At 47.9% G+C, this 14,232-nt stretch overlaps 3 protein-coding genes across 3 annotated transcripts in view; 2 read left to right on the top strand and 1 right to left on the bottom strand.

The window, feature by feature from the left end:
* The window catches only part of LOC141595690 (cytochrome P450 81Q32-like), a 35,841-nt gene that overhangs the window by 8,556 nt on the left and 13,053 nt on the right, over positions 1-14,232 (top strand). The gene's annotated exons all lie outside the window — the stretch shown is intronic.
* The window catches only part of LOC141595725 (uncharacterized), a 43,175-nt gene that overhangs the window by 17,460 nt on the left and 11,483 nt on the right, over positions 1-14,232 (top strand). The gene's annotated exons all lie outside the window — the stretch shown is intronic.
* On the bottom strand, positions 11,025-13,499 carry LOC141648108 (cyanidin 3-O-galactoside 2''-O-xylosyltransferase FGGT1-like). The gene is made up of 2 exons (XM_074456613.1): positions 12,579-13,499; positions 11,025-11,700 (listed from the first exon to the last, which is right to left on the bottom strand). Exons 1-2 carry the CDS (start codon positions 13,465-13,467, stop codon positions 11,216-11,218), a joined length of 1,374 nt encoding a protein of 457 aa, XP_074312714.1. The 5' UTR covers positions 13,468-13,499; the 3' UTR covers positions 11,025-11,215.

Genomic DNA, 14,232 nt, shown 5'->3' with positions numbered 1-14,232 from the left:
CATTGCTTTTCATTTTTTTTAATAAAATAGATACAAATATTTGGACGATGACATTTTGTAAAGCCGTTAGGTTTCTTAGTGTTTTGTATAAAATTGAAAATAACAAAATAAAAAGTGATGACGTGAATACTATAAACCAAAATAGTTTGAAATTAATACTAATTCCCTAATTAGCTTGCTAATGAACACTCATTAACCAAAAAATTCCCTCATTGGTAAATGATGGGGCATATTCTGCACCCGCTGACCGAGTCAACATATTGAGCAAGGTCAAAGCTAAAAGACAGCAAGTCAACATATTAACAGCCTAACCGACAAGGTCTGTCGGCCTGTCACTTGGGTCTCGGCTAGGCAACTAGCCGGCCGAGAGGCATATCCGTGTACTCACATCCAGTCCCCTCGGCATGGAGTCAACCAGGCCTGCCGGCCTGTCATGGGTCCCTCGGCCGAGAGTAAGACAGTCTTTCCACCTGCTACGCCACTTGGCCACTACATGACAAAAGGTGAAAGTCTATAAATACTCATCATCTCTCATTGAGAAACTAACTGAAAAATCTGGTATAAACTCTCTTATCTCTCTACAATATACTTTGCCAAGTTAAACATACAACTTACCTCTCTAAGTTTATTGACTTGAGCGTCGGAGTGAGTACGCTCGGTACCAAGCCGAGCCCTCAGTTTGTTCATCTTTACAGGAAAGAGTGAAAGGAAGAGACAAGCAACGACATCATTCCACAAGCTCAAGTGGTCACAATCCTGCTCCGGAATTACACCCGGAACAATTGGCGCCGTCTGTGGGGATAGATACTAAAAGCTAGTCACCTACCTTAAAAAAAAAAAAAAAAAAACCATTCAGCGAGCTAAGAAGATGTCAAAACAACAAGAAATCGTGAGTGAAGAGACTGCATTCTTCCAGGATGACACGTTCCATAATTCTGAGATCGGGCAGTCCTCCACCGGCCGAGTCACTGACACGGCGTTCGCGATGCCGAAAGAGCCAGAAACACCGCTGCCTACCGACCAAATCACTGTCATGGGACATGTGGTCGATGCGGCCAAATTAAAGCTATTCCTGGACCTGATGGGTAGTACGCCGATTACCCCTGTCACGACGACGTGGACGGCAGCGCATCCGCAGGTGACCAGGGCCCATAAAGTGACTCCGAACAACTTGTCCGGAGCGATACAAGGAGCTGGCCATGCTAGAACGCCAGCAGAGCCCGTGGTGCCAGTGGCAGACCTGAGTCCTTCCCCACTCGCGGGAGGACAGGGCGTCGCGCGGCAACAACGAGGCCACCCCGAAGGAATGAAAGAAGTCCGACTCACCAAAGTCGGACAACAAGAAGCCCTTCCCGCCGAGAGGGAGAAGCGGACTAAGGTTGCGAGGAGCCGATCGCCGCGTGTCATTCGACACGTGGTCGACAACCCCTCGGCACCTATGTCCTCGAGATCCCCGTGCCGACTAAGTGAAGCTGCCGCCCTTATCATAAAAAGGGGATAGCGACCCGACCGACCATGCCGAGGCTTTCGAGTCGTACATGTCGGTATGGGAGCAGCCTGATGAGGTGTGGTGCCGAGTCTTCCCAACGACCCTACATGGGATGGCTCAGAGTTGGTACAAGGGGCTACCTAATGGCTCGGTATACTGTTATGCCGACCTGAGAGACAATTTCATAGCCCAGTATGCTTGCAACAAGAGAAGGGTCGTGGAAACATTAGATCTCCTAACTATTCGACAGGGGGAGGACGAGTCCCTCCGAAGCTACGTGAAAAGATTCGACGCTAAGGTTCAGCAGATCCGTGAGCTGAACACCGAGCTGGCGGCCTTCGCACTGATGAAAGGCCTCCCGAAAGGCGAGTTCAAAGACGAGCTGATCAAGTGCGAGGACCTCAACGTGGACTCCGCCAGAAAGATGGTCGACAGAGCCGTAAAGGTGGAAGACTATCACAAAACCTGGGTAGGCCACAGTGAAGCTGGGCACCCAGAGAGGAAGAGCCGCCGGGACAACATAGATGAAGGTCGCCGTGACGGGAATAGGTCACGGCTGAAGATCTAATAGGAAACGACACTCGGCGGGCGCGGGGAGTTCGGGACCATACTACCGAGAAGCGGTACAGTACTCTCACCCCCCTGGTCGCCTCTCCAGCCGAGGTCTTTACCCTAAGCAAGAATGATGGACAGAAGTGGGCAAGGCCCCCCAAGGCGGGGGGGACGGTGACACGAGCCAGTTTTGCGAATACCACGGCCACACCGGCCATTAAACTGACAACTGTCGACATCTAAGGAACGCCATCGAAGAGCTAATCCGGAAGGGGAGCCTCAGCAAGTATGTAGCTGGAGGCCCAAGAACAAGCGCCGACGGGGCGAATAGAAAATCAGTTTTCCAACGGATGGGAGTAATCCAGGTTGTCATCGAGGGAAACGAGAACGGTGGGTCAGCTAATGGGCACAAACGGCACCTGAATGAGTTATACCAAGCCATCAACTTTGTGCCTAAAACAGCGATCCCCGCTTCCACCATACCCGATATAACCATTGGAAAGAAGGACTACGAGGGAGTCGTCGCCCCGCACAGCGACCCGCTTGTAATCCACCTGGATATAGCCAACCACTTGGTCAAAAGGTGCCTGATTGACACAGGCGGCTACACGAACATCATGTTTAGGGAGTGCTTTCTTAATCTCGGTCTGAAGATTGGAGACCTGAGCCCCTGCACTAACCCGCTATACTGACTTTCTCTCGGGGCCGGCTACTGGTACCCCCGTGGTCAATCGATCGCCGGTGATGTTCGGCCAAGCGGATGCGGCTAAAAATGTTTTATCTGAGTTCGTGGTTATCGATGGTTCGTCTGCCTACAATGTTCTCATAGGCCGGGTCACTTTGAGCGAGACCGATGCAGTGATGTCCATCGGAGCTCTGACATTGATGTATGTCTCGGACCGGGGGAAGCACAAAAGCTCGTCTCAAAGGACGAGAGAGATGAAATAGCCAATATCCAAGTGTCTGCCAGGGGGTGAAACATGCAATCCCTCAAAGTGGCGAAGAAATCGGAGAAGGGGAAGAGCCCATCCTTGCAGCAGGAGGGCGATCCGATGAATACTAATGTCGGCATGGTCGAAGGAGCCGAGACCAAGGAAGTGGAAATTGACCCAGGGCGCACCGTAACTGTCGGTGCCGACCTGGAGCCAAAATTCAGAGCCGATCTCCTAGACCTGCTGAGGAAGAACAAAGATGTCTTCGCATACTCAGCTGCCGAGATGCCAGGCGTGAGCCGGGAGGTGATCGTTCACAAGCTGAACGTACTCTCCACCGCTCGGCCGGTCAAGCAGAAGATGAGGAACTCCTTGGCCGAGAAGGATGAGGCCATCAAAGCCGAAGTAGACAAATTATTAGCGGCGGGCTTTATCATGCCTTGTACTTACCCTGAGTGGCTAGCAAACGTTGTAATGGTGAGGAAATCGTCAGGGGCGTGGAGGATGTGTGTTGATTTTACCAATCTTAATAAAGCGTGCCCTAAAGATTGTTATCCCTTGCCTCGAATAGATAGTTTAATTGACGCCACGGCAGACTACACTATGCTAAGCCTGCTAGACGCCTTCTAAGGGTATCATCAGGTATTTATGGCCGAGGAAGATATGCCTAAGTGCGCATTCATCACCGGTCACGGCACATTCATGTATAAAATGATGCCGTTCGGTTTGAAGAACGCTGACGCAACTTACACTAGGCTGGTGGATAAAGTGTTCCAAAATAAAAAAGGGCGAAACATCGAGGCTTACGTCGACGATGCTATTGTAAAAAGCAAGTCTGACAGCGAGCACTTAGCCGATTTAGGCGAGACATTTTGTTCACTAAGGAAATATAAGATGAAGCTTAACCCAAAGAAATGCAACTTCGGTGTCCGGGCCGGCAAGTTCCTCGGCGTGCTTGTCAGCGCCAGGGGAATTGATGCCAATCCAGAGAAAGTCCAAGCAATACTAGACCTACCGGAGCCGAGAAATCGAAAAGAGGTTATGACGCTGACCGGAAGGATGGCGGCTCTCGCCCGTTTCATCTCTCGGTCGGCCGACAAGAGCACTCCGTTCTTTAAAGTGCTGAAAGGGAATAAAAACATTAGCTGGGAGGAGGAACAGAGCACGGCTTTCAGGCAACTGAAAGCCCACCTTCTGACACTACCGACCCTATCCAGGCCGACGCTGGGGGAGACGTTATATCTATACTTAGCAGTTACCTCGGCCACGGTCAGTGCCGTAATCATCAGGGAAGAAAATAAGCAACAATACCCAATTTACTTTATCAGCCATACACTGCTGGCCGCCGAAAGAAATTACCCACTAATCGAAAAGGTAGCCCTCGCCGTCGTCGTTGCCGCAAGGAAGCTGAAACCCTACTTCGACGCACATCCCGTGACGGTCTTAACCGACCAGCCATTGGAGAAAGCATTAGAAAAATTCGAAAAATCCGGCAGACTTATCAAATGGGCAGTGGAGCTCTCCGGCTTTGGCATTCAGTACAAGCCGAGGCCTTCGATAAAGGGGCAAGCGCTTGCAGACTTCCTGGCTGAATGCACGTATCAAGAAGAATCACATCCCGGCGTGTGGGAAGTGTATACCGACGGGTCCTCCACGGCGAATAGCTCAGGAGCCGGCATCCTTATCATCAGCCCTAACGGAGACGAGTTTGAGTACGCCTTGAAGTTTACCTTCTCGGCCTCAAATAACGAATCCGAATATGAGGCGGTGATAACTGGAGTCGAGTTAGCTAGAGCTGCCGGGGCGGCGCATATTGTGTTGAAAACAGACTCCCTCTTAGTGACTAATCAAATCCGAGGAGAGTATGAGACTCGAGACGACGGGATGGTAAGGTACCTGGAGAGGGTAAAAGCTGACACCTCAAAATTGAAATCTTTCCAAATACAGTGCATCCCCAGGTCTGAGAACAACCGAGCCGACGCTCTCTCAAAACTTGCCAGTTCAAGCATCAAAAATGTCAGTCGAACCGTGCTGGTGGATATCAGAAATGCTAAAAGCATCACTGAGACCGTCGGCATGGTGGGCGACATCGAAGCCGAGACGACGTGGATGACTCCGATAATGAAATACAAGCTGATAAAAGAGTTCTTGGGAGGACCGCATGATCTGTCTCGAGAAGATAAGAAGGATCGCTGCAAGGTACTTAGTGTTCGAAGGAGAATTGTACAGAAGGTCCGTAATAAGACCACTCTTGAAATGTGTCGGCCCAACTGACACGGAGCTTATACTGACAGAGATTCACGAAGGCATCTGCGGACATCACATGAGGGCGAGAACGCTAGCCCACAAAGCTCTCCGAGTCGGCTACTTCTGGCCTACCATGCTGAAAGATTCCAAGGCAAAAACCAAGAAGTGCAAGAATTGTCAGATACATGCTCCGGTAATACATGCACCTTCCCGAGACCTGCAACCGGTACTTAGTCCCCTACCATTTGCACAGTGGGGGATGGATTTATTAGGACCATTTCCGACGGCCTCCGGAGGAAGGAAGTACCTGATCGTCGCCGTTGACTACTTCACCAAATGGGTCGAGGCTGTCGCGGTACCTGCCAAGACCACGGCGGCCGTAAGAAAGGTGATTTGGGAGAACATCATAACTCGTTTTGGGTTGCCCCAATTCATTGTATTTGACCACGGCCGAGATTTTTGGAGCGACATGGTGATGAATTGGTTGGAAGAGCTCGGTATCAAATTTGCATACTCCTCCGTCTGCCACCCTCAGAGCAACGGGCAGGCGGAGGCAGCTAATAAAACAATACTGAACGGGTTGAAGAAGAAGGTTGAAGATCTAAAGGGAAGATGGGCGATGAATTACCCGGCGTCCCGTGGTCACTTCGAACCACGGAGAAAGAAGCAACGGTACAGTCCATTCCACCTAGTCTATGGGTCGAGGCCGTCTGCGCTAATTGAAGCGGCGGTGCCGACATTCGGAACGCAAACCTTTAACCCGATCGAAAATGAAGAAGGCCCGAGAGCCTCCCTAGACACGGGTCGAAGAAAGTCGAGATACGGCACGGCTCAACTTGGCAGTATATCAAAACCGAATGAGAAGAGCCTACAACCGTAGGGTCCACAAAAGGGACTTGAGAGTAGGATATCTAGTCCTGAGAAAGTCGGCCGCAACCAATAAAGGAAACATCCATGGTAAGATGACGGCCAACTGGGAAGGACCCTACAGGGTGGTTGAAGAAATGAGGCCGGGAACATACCGGCTGACAGACATGGAGGGTGTGCCTCTAATGAGCCATTGGAACACAGACAACCTTAGGAAATATTTCGTATAGCGGCGGAGGTGTCCGAGACCGTTGTAGGCACCGCAACGCGTGATTATATCTTATGAAGAGTGATCCAAGTTTTCCATCGAAATGCTTGTCCCCTCCGTAGTCGTACCAAAGTAGACGCCACGGCCAAAGCCGGGCAGTCACTACCAAAGTAGACGGCACGGCCAAAGCCGGGCAGTCACTACAAATGCAGTTGATACTCGCGAAAGCGACCAACATGCTTAAGAACGTATAAGTACAGTTGAGAACGCAAATCTGACTGCCCCGGCCAATCCGGGAGTGGCGATTTAAGCGATCAATATGTCTATAGATACGAATGCAGTCGAGCCGTAACCTCGATTGCCTCGGCCAAAGCCGGGAGTGACGGGGAAACGACCGATATGCTAACATGTTTACAACAGCAGTTGGGAAGCGCAAATCTGACCGCCTCGGCCAAAGTCGGGAGTGGAGGAGGAAGCGACCGACATGCCAACATGTTGCTAAGCAAATTGGGAAACGTGAATCTTGCTACCTCGGCCTGTTCAGGTGCAGCAAAGGACACGACCAATATGCTAAAAACGTTTAAGTACAGTTGAGATACGCAATCTAATTGCCTCGGCCAAGTCGAAGGTAAAAACGAAAAAGCGCTCAATATGTTTAAAAACGTAAGAAGACAACTAAATGGAGGATGAGATCAAAGCCTCGGCCAAGCCGAAGGCAAATAAAAAAGCTTCATTAAAAATGTTTACAGGTGAGACAAAATAAAGTCGACGGCCGTCCCCATAGGGGTAGCCTAAGCTCAACCTACCAAAGTTTAACAAAAAAAGAGAAGGAACAACAAAAATTACAGCATTAAGACATGAAGCGCCAAAAGGATGGCAGGGAGGAAAGGCTCAAAAGTTGGCCCCCGAACAGTTGAAGCTGTCCGAAGGACCAGGTGAGTCTGGTGACGACCGCCCGTCTCCCTATGCTTGTTGCTGCTTGCCACCAGCAGCAGCAGCATCACCGTCGGTGGACGGCGCAGAGGACGACTTGGCAGCTTCACTTGCCTTTGCCTTCTCAGCCTCCTCTCTAGCCTCCTTCACCTTAGTATCATGGGCCGCCTTGGCCGCAGCTTCCTGAGCAGCCTTCGCCGCCTTCGCCTCGGCCGCGGCCTTGGCCTCCGCAGCAGCCGCCTTCTCATCCAGAAGCCTGTCAAAATCTTGTCACGGAAAGGTGCCTTCAGGAAGGAGCTCCTTAATCGCATCCCTTGTAGCATCTTCAGCTTGGTCCCGGTACCGGACACACATTTCAGGGATGATGACGGTTTTCAGCATCTCAATGTCCTTCTCCCTCTGAGCAAGGATAGCCTTTGTGCCCTTATGTTCCTTCGCCTCGGCCGAATGCAGGGTCTTCCATCTTTCCCTCTGCTCAACCATGGCCTTATAACCGCCCTCAAATTTGTTTCTCTCCTCCCGCAGACTTAGCGGCATCGGCCCAACGACTAACCTTAGCTCTCTCGGCGAGGACCACCTTCTCAGCGTCCTCCTTAAGCTTTCGCTCAGCGAGGAAGTCCTTCATGGTGGCCAGGAAGTCCTTCTTCGTCCTCTCGGCCTCCTCCCTAGAAGCGGCAAGCTCAAGCCTAAGCCGTTCGAGCACAGGGGCAGTTTGAGCCACGAGCTTTTCTTGCTCGAGAAGATGAGTGCCGGCAACTTCAGCCCACTTCACCAGCCTTTTGGCCAACCTTATGCCGTCCGCCCTGAGCTGAACGAAGGAAACCTTCTCAGACGAGGAGTCGGCGGCGATATTTTTGTCGCCCGTCTGCACAGGCTGCTTCTCCAATTGCCGTTCGGTGAGAACAACAGCTGGCGACGGCTGATCTATAAAAAACCGAGACAAAGCATCCATGTCAACATTCATCGACATATCAGAAAGCCTGTCATCAGGAATGCATAAGGAACCTGATAAATTCGAGCCATGGGTTAGATCCGTACCAGTCCTGGCCTTCTTGGATTGAGGGCCGGTTGACCCCTCCTCTTTCCCTGCCTCGGTAACAGCAGCAGCAGCAGGTGTTGCTTTTTTCCTCTTATTTGAAGGAGGAGGACCCTCCAGAACGGTGACGTCCTCGTCAACATTGATGACCACCTTATCCTTTTGGACTACGGGGATTGGAGATCGAGTTGGAGTTGACGTCGTAGCCGCCGTAGACGTTGTTTTTGGTCTCCAGCGCGGCACGTTACCGCCAATCTCTGCTTGAGTCGCCCCCACATCCATTGCCTTCAACGCCTGCTCCATGAGTTCGTGCGGGGCCTGTCTGCGATCACGCGGCTCGGCCTTAGGGTGCAGCTCAACAACTCTCCCGTCCTGGTCAAGTCCCAACTTGTTTAGGATGGAGACAGAGAGATCCCGGCCAAATCAATCTGCAAGAAACAAAGTCAACAGTTAAGCAAAAGAAGTAAACCGAGGCTCAAATACAGAAGCATAAAAATAAAAGGTGGGCCTTATACCGACCCCACTCACCCTGGCTGAGGGCCGGTATGAGGCCGACGTGACAAAGCGGCTCGTCTTGAAGGACGATCTGCGTCGGAGGCATCCATCCCTTCGGCGTGCCATCCCTCTCAGCCTCGAACATGCTCATTGCCCGCACTTCGCCGTCCTTAAGATAGACCTTCTTGGCGTCCATCTTTATCTTATTACGGGAGACATATCTTTCATGCTCCCCCTGACTCTCACACCGCAAATTGACGCGGCGCTGGAAGGACCGGGGCAGTGGATAGTCCTCCGGAACCTCGACATATACCCACCGCCCCTTCCGGTCTTTGCGGGATGTCGGCTTGAGACGGTCACGTAACCGGCTCGGTCTGCACGCTGTACCACCCCGTGCCGCCTTGGGTAGACAGCCGAAGATGGTGGAGCCGGCGAAAAAGGTTCACTGTTGGGGCCTCCCCCTTAAAGAGACAAAACCATACGAAGCCAATAATCGTCGTAATGGCCAACGGATGCAGTTGTGCCACAACGACATTCATGGCTTTGATTATGGCCGCGACGTGTTCATTAAGTGGAAATCGGAGCCCATACTCCAGATGCCTAATATACACGCCTATACAGCCTTCGGGAGGGCAACAGACTGCCTGATCACCCTCAGGGACAATAATTCTATACCCCCTACCGAAGGAGTAATGGTCTTCAAAAAGTTCAGGCCCGGAGACACTAGCGAACTTGTTCGTCCAAACGCGATCGGGTTTAATCGAGCAGGCTTCGCCGTGCCACAAGTAATGCGGCCTCTCTGAATCAGATTGGGTCTTTTCCTCCTATTCATCATCAAAATCCTCGAGAAATTTCTCGTCGATTTCAGGAGAAGACGACTTGCGACCCCCGAACCCTACCGGGGTGACAACCAGTGGCTCCTGCTCATCAGGATGCGGCGGTTCGCCCCCCGGGGTTGAGGTACTAGCCGGTGCAGCAGCAGCAGACATGGTGGCAAACGAATACTTAACAAATAAAAGGTGGGGAAGAATTTGTTTTTACCTTGAAAGAAAGTGTTACGCCGAGTAACGCTTCGAAAATTAGAGAGAGAAAGAAACTCTTCGAAAACTAGAGAGAGGAAATTTTTCTTGAAAATGAAATTTGTACGACAAAATGAGGGACACGCTGCTCTATTTATAGAGCAAAGCCCACTCAGTGGACCAATCAGAGCAAGGCCCATGAAGCGTCCACCAATCAACACCAGGCCACGTGTCAAGCATGCAGCTACGAAATGTCAATCGACATACAGTGACAAATCTTCTTCGACACGCTCCTTGGTATCTACTTGCCAACGGCCAGCTGATCAACCAGGCTTGGCAGCACCGGCCGGGGGCAATCAAAAGCACACGGCACTCCCAACCTTGGTCTCGGCCAGCGCCATTTACTTTTCCACATTCGATGTCCATTACACAACAATGTGGAGGGGATATGTTACTACTGAACGGGACCAAGCCGAGGAAGAAGTTCGACATGCGCGAGAATACGCTCAACACGCATCGAAGGTCCATACCACGGCATACACTACGCTGGGGGCAAATTGATGGGGCATATTCTCGCACCCGACCGAGTCAACATATTGAGCAAGGTCAAAGCTAAAAGACAAGACAAGTCAACATATTAATGCCCTAACCGACAAGGTGTCGTTTACTGTCACTGGGTCTCGGCTAGGCAACTAGCCGGCCGAGAGGCATATCCGTGTACTCACATCCAGTCCCCAAGCATGGAGTCAACCAGCTCGCCGCTGTCATGGGTCCTCGGCCGAGGGTAAGACAGTCTTTCCACCTGCTACGCCACTTGGCCACTACGTGACAAAAGGTGAAAGTCTATAAATACTCATCATCTCTCATTGAAAAACTAACTGGAAAATCTGGTATAAACTCCCTTATCTCTCTACAATATACTTTGCCAAGTTAAACATACAACTTACCTCTCTAAGTTTACTGACTTGAGCGTCGGAGTGAGTACACTCGGTACCAAGCCGAGCCCTCAGTTTGTTCATCTTTACAGGAAAGAGTGAAAGGAAGAGACAAGCAACGACATCATTCCACAAGCTCAAGTGGTCACAATCCTGCTCCGGAATTACACCCGAAACAGTAAATACACTCATATAGCTATATATGATATTTATCTGGGTTCAATTCTTTTTTTTTCTGTACAACATTCCTAAATAATTTGAGAACGTTTTTCAAATAATGCTTTAAATTTTCTGATACTGTCTATCATAATATCAAATGACTTATTATCCGTTCATATCAAAAATACATATAAATAATTTAACAATAAAATAACAAACTCTACTAAAAGAGAGTCCGCTTTTCCGAATATGATTCAATTCAGTAGATTACATTCCAAAATCAATTGAGAACAAGTGAGGTAATTAACTTCTTGATTTATATAGTACGTAGTATGTAACTTGCTCATTCTATCAAATGTTTTAAGTCCTGAATGAAGGTACTAACATAATAATCCTCCAAACCTTCCTTTTGCATAATCTCCTTCCACTTCAAATGGTTATTCCTCACTTCATTCCCAATATCCGTATCCATCACAATTGAGATCGCGTTGTGTATAGCATCACGAGTGTAGATACCATTAGACGTTTTCTCGACTTCTATCCCGACCTTCAAATCCATGCTCAAAAGCCTAGCATGAATAAACTGTTCGACAACTTGTGGCATCAATACTAATTGACATTCGCTTAGCAATGCTTCAGATACAGAGTTCGACCCACAATGAGTCATAAAGCATCCCACGGAAGTATGGTCCAATATTTGTTTTTGTTGTACCCAATTCGAGGTTATGATTCCCTTTCCCTTTATTTTCTCCTCCAGCCCTTCCGGTAAGGCTGATTCAATCGTTGTAAATCCTATAGGTGGCTTCAAGGCTGCTAAGAATGGCCTACCTACAACAGTATGGTAAAGGTTATTATCGTAAAGGTCCAAATCATTTATTTAACATTTTTATTCTTATTATTTGAGAAAAGTATTTTAATTACAAGATAGACAAATAATTGGAACGAAGAAAATACAAAAGCATAGCCCAAAATAAAATATTAAAATGAGCAGCTAGTCTTGCTATAGACGAATATATCCGTCTATAACTAAAGACGGGTCAAATAGCTTGAAACTGGTGACATTTTTGGCCTCCACCACCTCACTTATTGGCTGTCCTATTAGGAACGTGGTATTGTATTTGACTCGTCTTTAGTTATAAACGAATATGTGCCGTCTATAATGAGATTTTGTGTAAAATGAGATAGGTAAGGTCCATTACTGTCATGAGACACGGCCCCATATATTTTGTCATGGACTCTTTTTTAACACATCTTAAAGATGACAATAATTGAAGGGTACACCGACCGATGTATAAGATTATTGTACACCCCCATGTAATAAGAATTTTAGAATTACCACTCTATAAATAATAAAGCAAAATCTAAGTGGAATATGATTAAGGATTTATCATTGGCTTGGGTATACGATAATCTTGTACACCGAGTGTACCCAAGAATTTTTCATAATTGAAAGTAAAATAAAGACGGTTAAAATGTTGACCTTACATGAACGATTTTTCTAAGAGGCTAAGAGCACACATTAATGAGCTAATTTAATATTGAAAATTCACAAGATATACGGATTAATTATGGTAAAATTATGGTAAAATTGAGCTTACTCTTGAATTTCTCATGAGAATAACTCATGAATCTTTCCCATATTCGGCTTACTAGGGCACACATTAGAAAAACCGTACTGAACTATTAAATATGGTGTAGATATATACCTGTAAGCTCAAGTCCTAGAACAAGTTCTTGGAACTGTTCCTTATCCAACACAAATTCACTACCAAGTGCGCAATATACAACACTTTTATCATCAAAACCCTTCAACCAAGAATCTATACAACTCTCTAATTCATCCGACGAGAGTCGAGGAATAGCTGGCCCTGCTAGAAGCACTGGCTTACCGAAACTCCTTTCGACAAATTCACAATATTTCCCTTCCAATTTCCTACATGTCTTCACGCCGATTGCGTCGCATTCTTCAATGCATACGGTGAGCCGTTCTTGTAGTGTTATACCACCCCAGACCAAGGAACAGGCACCCGCAACAATGAGTGCCTCGTGCGGGTGCTGTACGATGGCCGGGGTGGGAAAACCGGGTGGGGGGCACATAAGATCTTCCACTGTTAGGAGCTTACCCCTTGGAGTTTTCCTTGCCGGGGTGCAAGTATAAGCAATTGAGACGATATAAGAAACGAGATAGTACACAGTCTTAACCTTGTGTTTTCTGGCTATTTCTGGTAGCCAATGAGCAAAATCATAAAAAACAAAGTCGGGTTTGAGACGAGCAAAGTGTAAGTCAATGTCGTCCTTGGTAAGGTCCATGGCCGTCATGAGACACGACCATGCTTCCGGAGGGGTGTCGTTGGTGGTCTCACAACCAGAAGGGAGACCGTCGACAGGCGGGAGGGTGATGGGAATGAAGGTAATAAGGTCCGGGTAAAGGTTGTGAGAAGTGAATTGAAGGGAAGTTTTAGTAGGCATGAAAAATGAGATTTTGTGACCATGTTGTGCTAGATTGATGGCTATGCGAAGGAAAGATGTGAAATGGCCTAAGGCAAGCCAAGGGTACATTGCAATGTGCAATGCCATCTCTTTCTTGTGTGACATTTTCTAGTATATTAATTTGGATGGTTCATTATATAGATGTAGTGTGTAGAGTTGAGGTTTAATTTGGATTTTCTTCATTTTCCCGACTTGAACCGCACTTAAATTGACGATTTGAATCTGTCCTGATACCCGAATTACCCGATCATATTATATGTGACCTAAATGTTTAATATTGTTGCCTGTTATCTAGAGGTGGCAATTATTGACACGACACGAAAACACGACACGAAATTAACGGGTTAGGGTCAAAACGTTGTGACCCATTTAAGTAATTGGGTTGACACGAACACGACACGAAACATAAATGGGTCGGGTTAGGGTTGAGCTCTTTTGACACGAACCAGACACGAATTACCCGCTTATTTAAAAGTCTCATGATATATTTCGGTTGATTCAATAAGCAACCAAAACAACTTAAAAATAAGTATTTTCATTCCTCATTTTTTGGATAATAGGCTTATAAAGCTTTGTTTATATTATTAGTTTATTGGGTTAAACGGGTTAAATGAGTTAAAAATGACCCGGTAAAAGATAAATGGATTAAACATGACCGGCTAAAAGATAAATGAGTTAAACAAGTCGGGTTGAGTTATAGAAAAAATTAATAAATGAGTTGGGTTAGGGTTGAGGCAAATGATCCGTTTATGTAATTGGGTCGGGTTAGGGTTGGGGTAGTAGTAACACGTTTAAAGTTAATACGAACATAAACACGACACGATCTGATCTGTTTGTCCGGTCTACCGTTATCCCCAATTAACTTGATAA

Source organism: Silene latifolia, chromosome 1, assembly GCF_048544455.1.
Source record: "Silene latifolia isolate original U9 population chromosome 1, ASM4854445v1, whole genome shotgun sequence".
In the NCBI taxonomy this organism is placed as follows: domain Eukaryota; kingdom Viridiplantae; phylum Streptophyta; class Magnoliopsida; order Caryophyllales; family Caryophyllaceae; genus Silene; species Silene latifolia.
This window is presented reverse-complemented; position numbering and strand designations above follow the sequence as displayed.

Bases quoted from the DNA above. Each gene is read 5' to 3' on its own strand.
- LOC141648108 (XM_074456613.1), bottom strand. From the start codon at position 13,467: ATGTCACACAAGAAAGAGATGGCATTGCACATTGCAATGTACCCTTGG. The intron at 11,701-12,578 runs GTATATATCTAC...ATACTGTTGTAG, and splicing joins TCTAGGACTTGAGCTTACAG to GTAGGCCATTCTTAGCAGCC.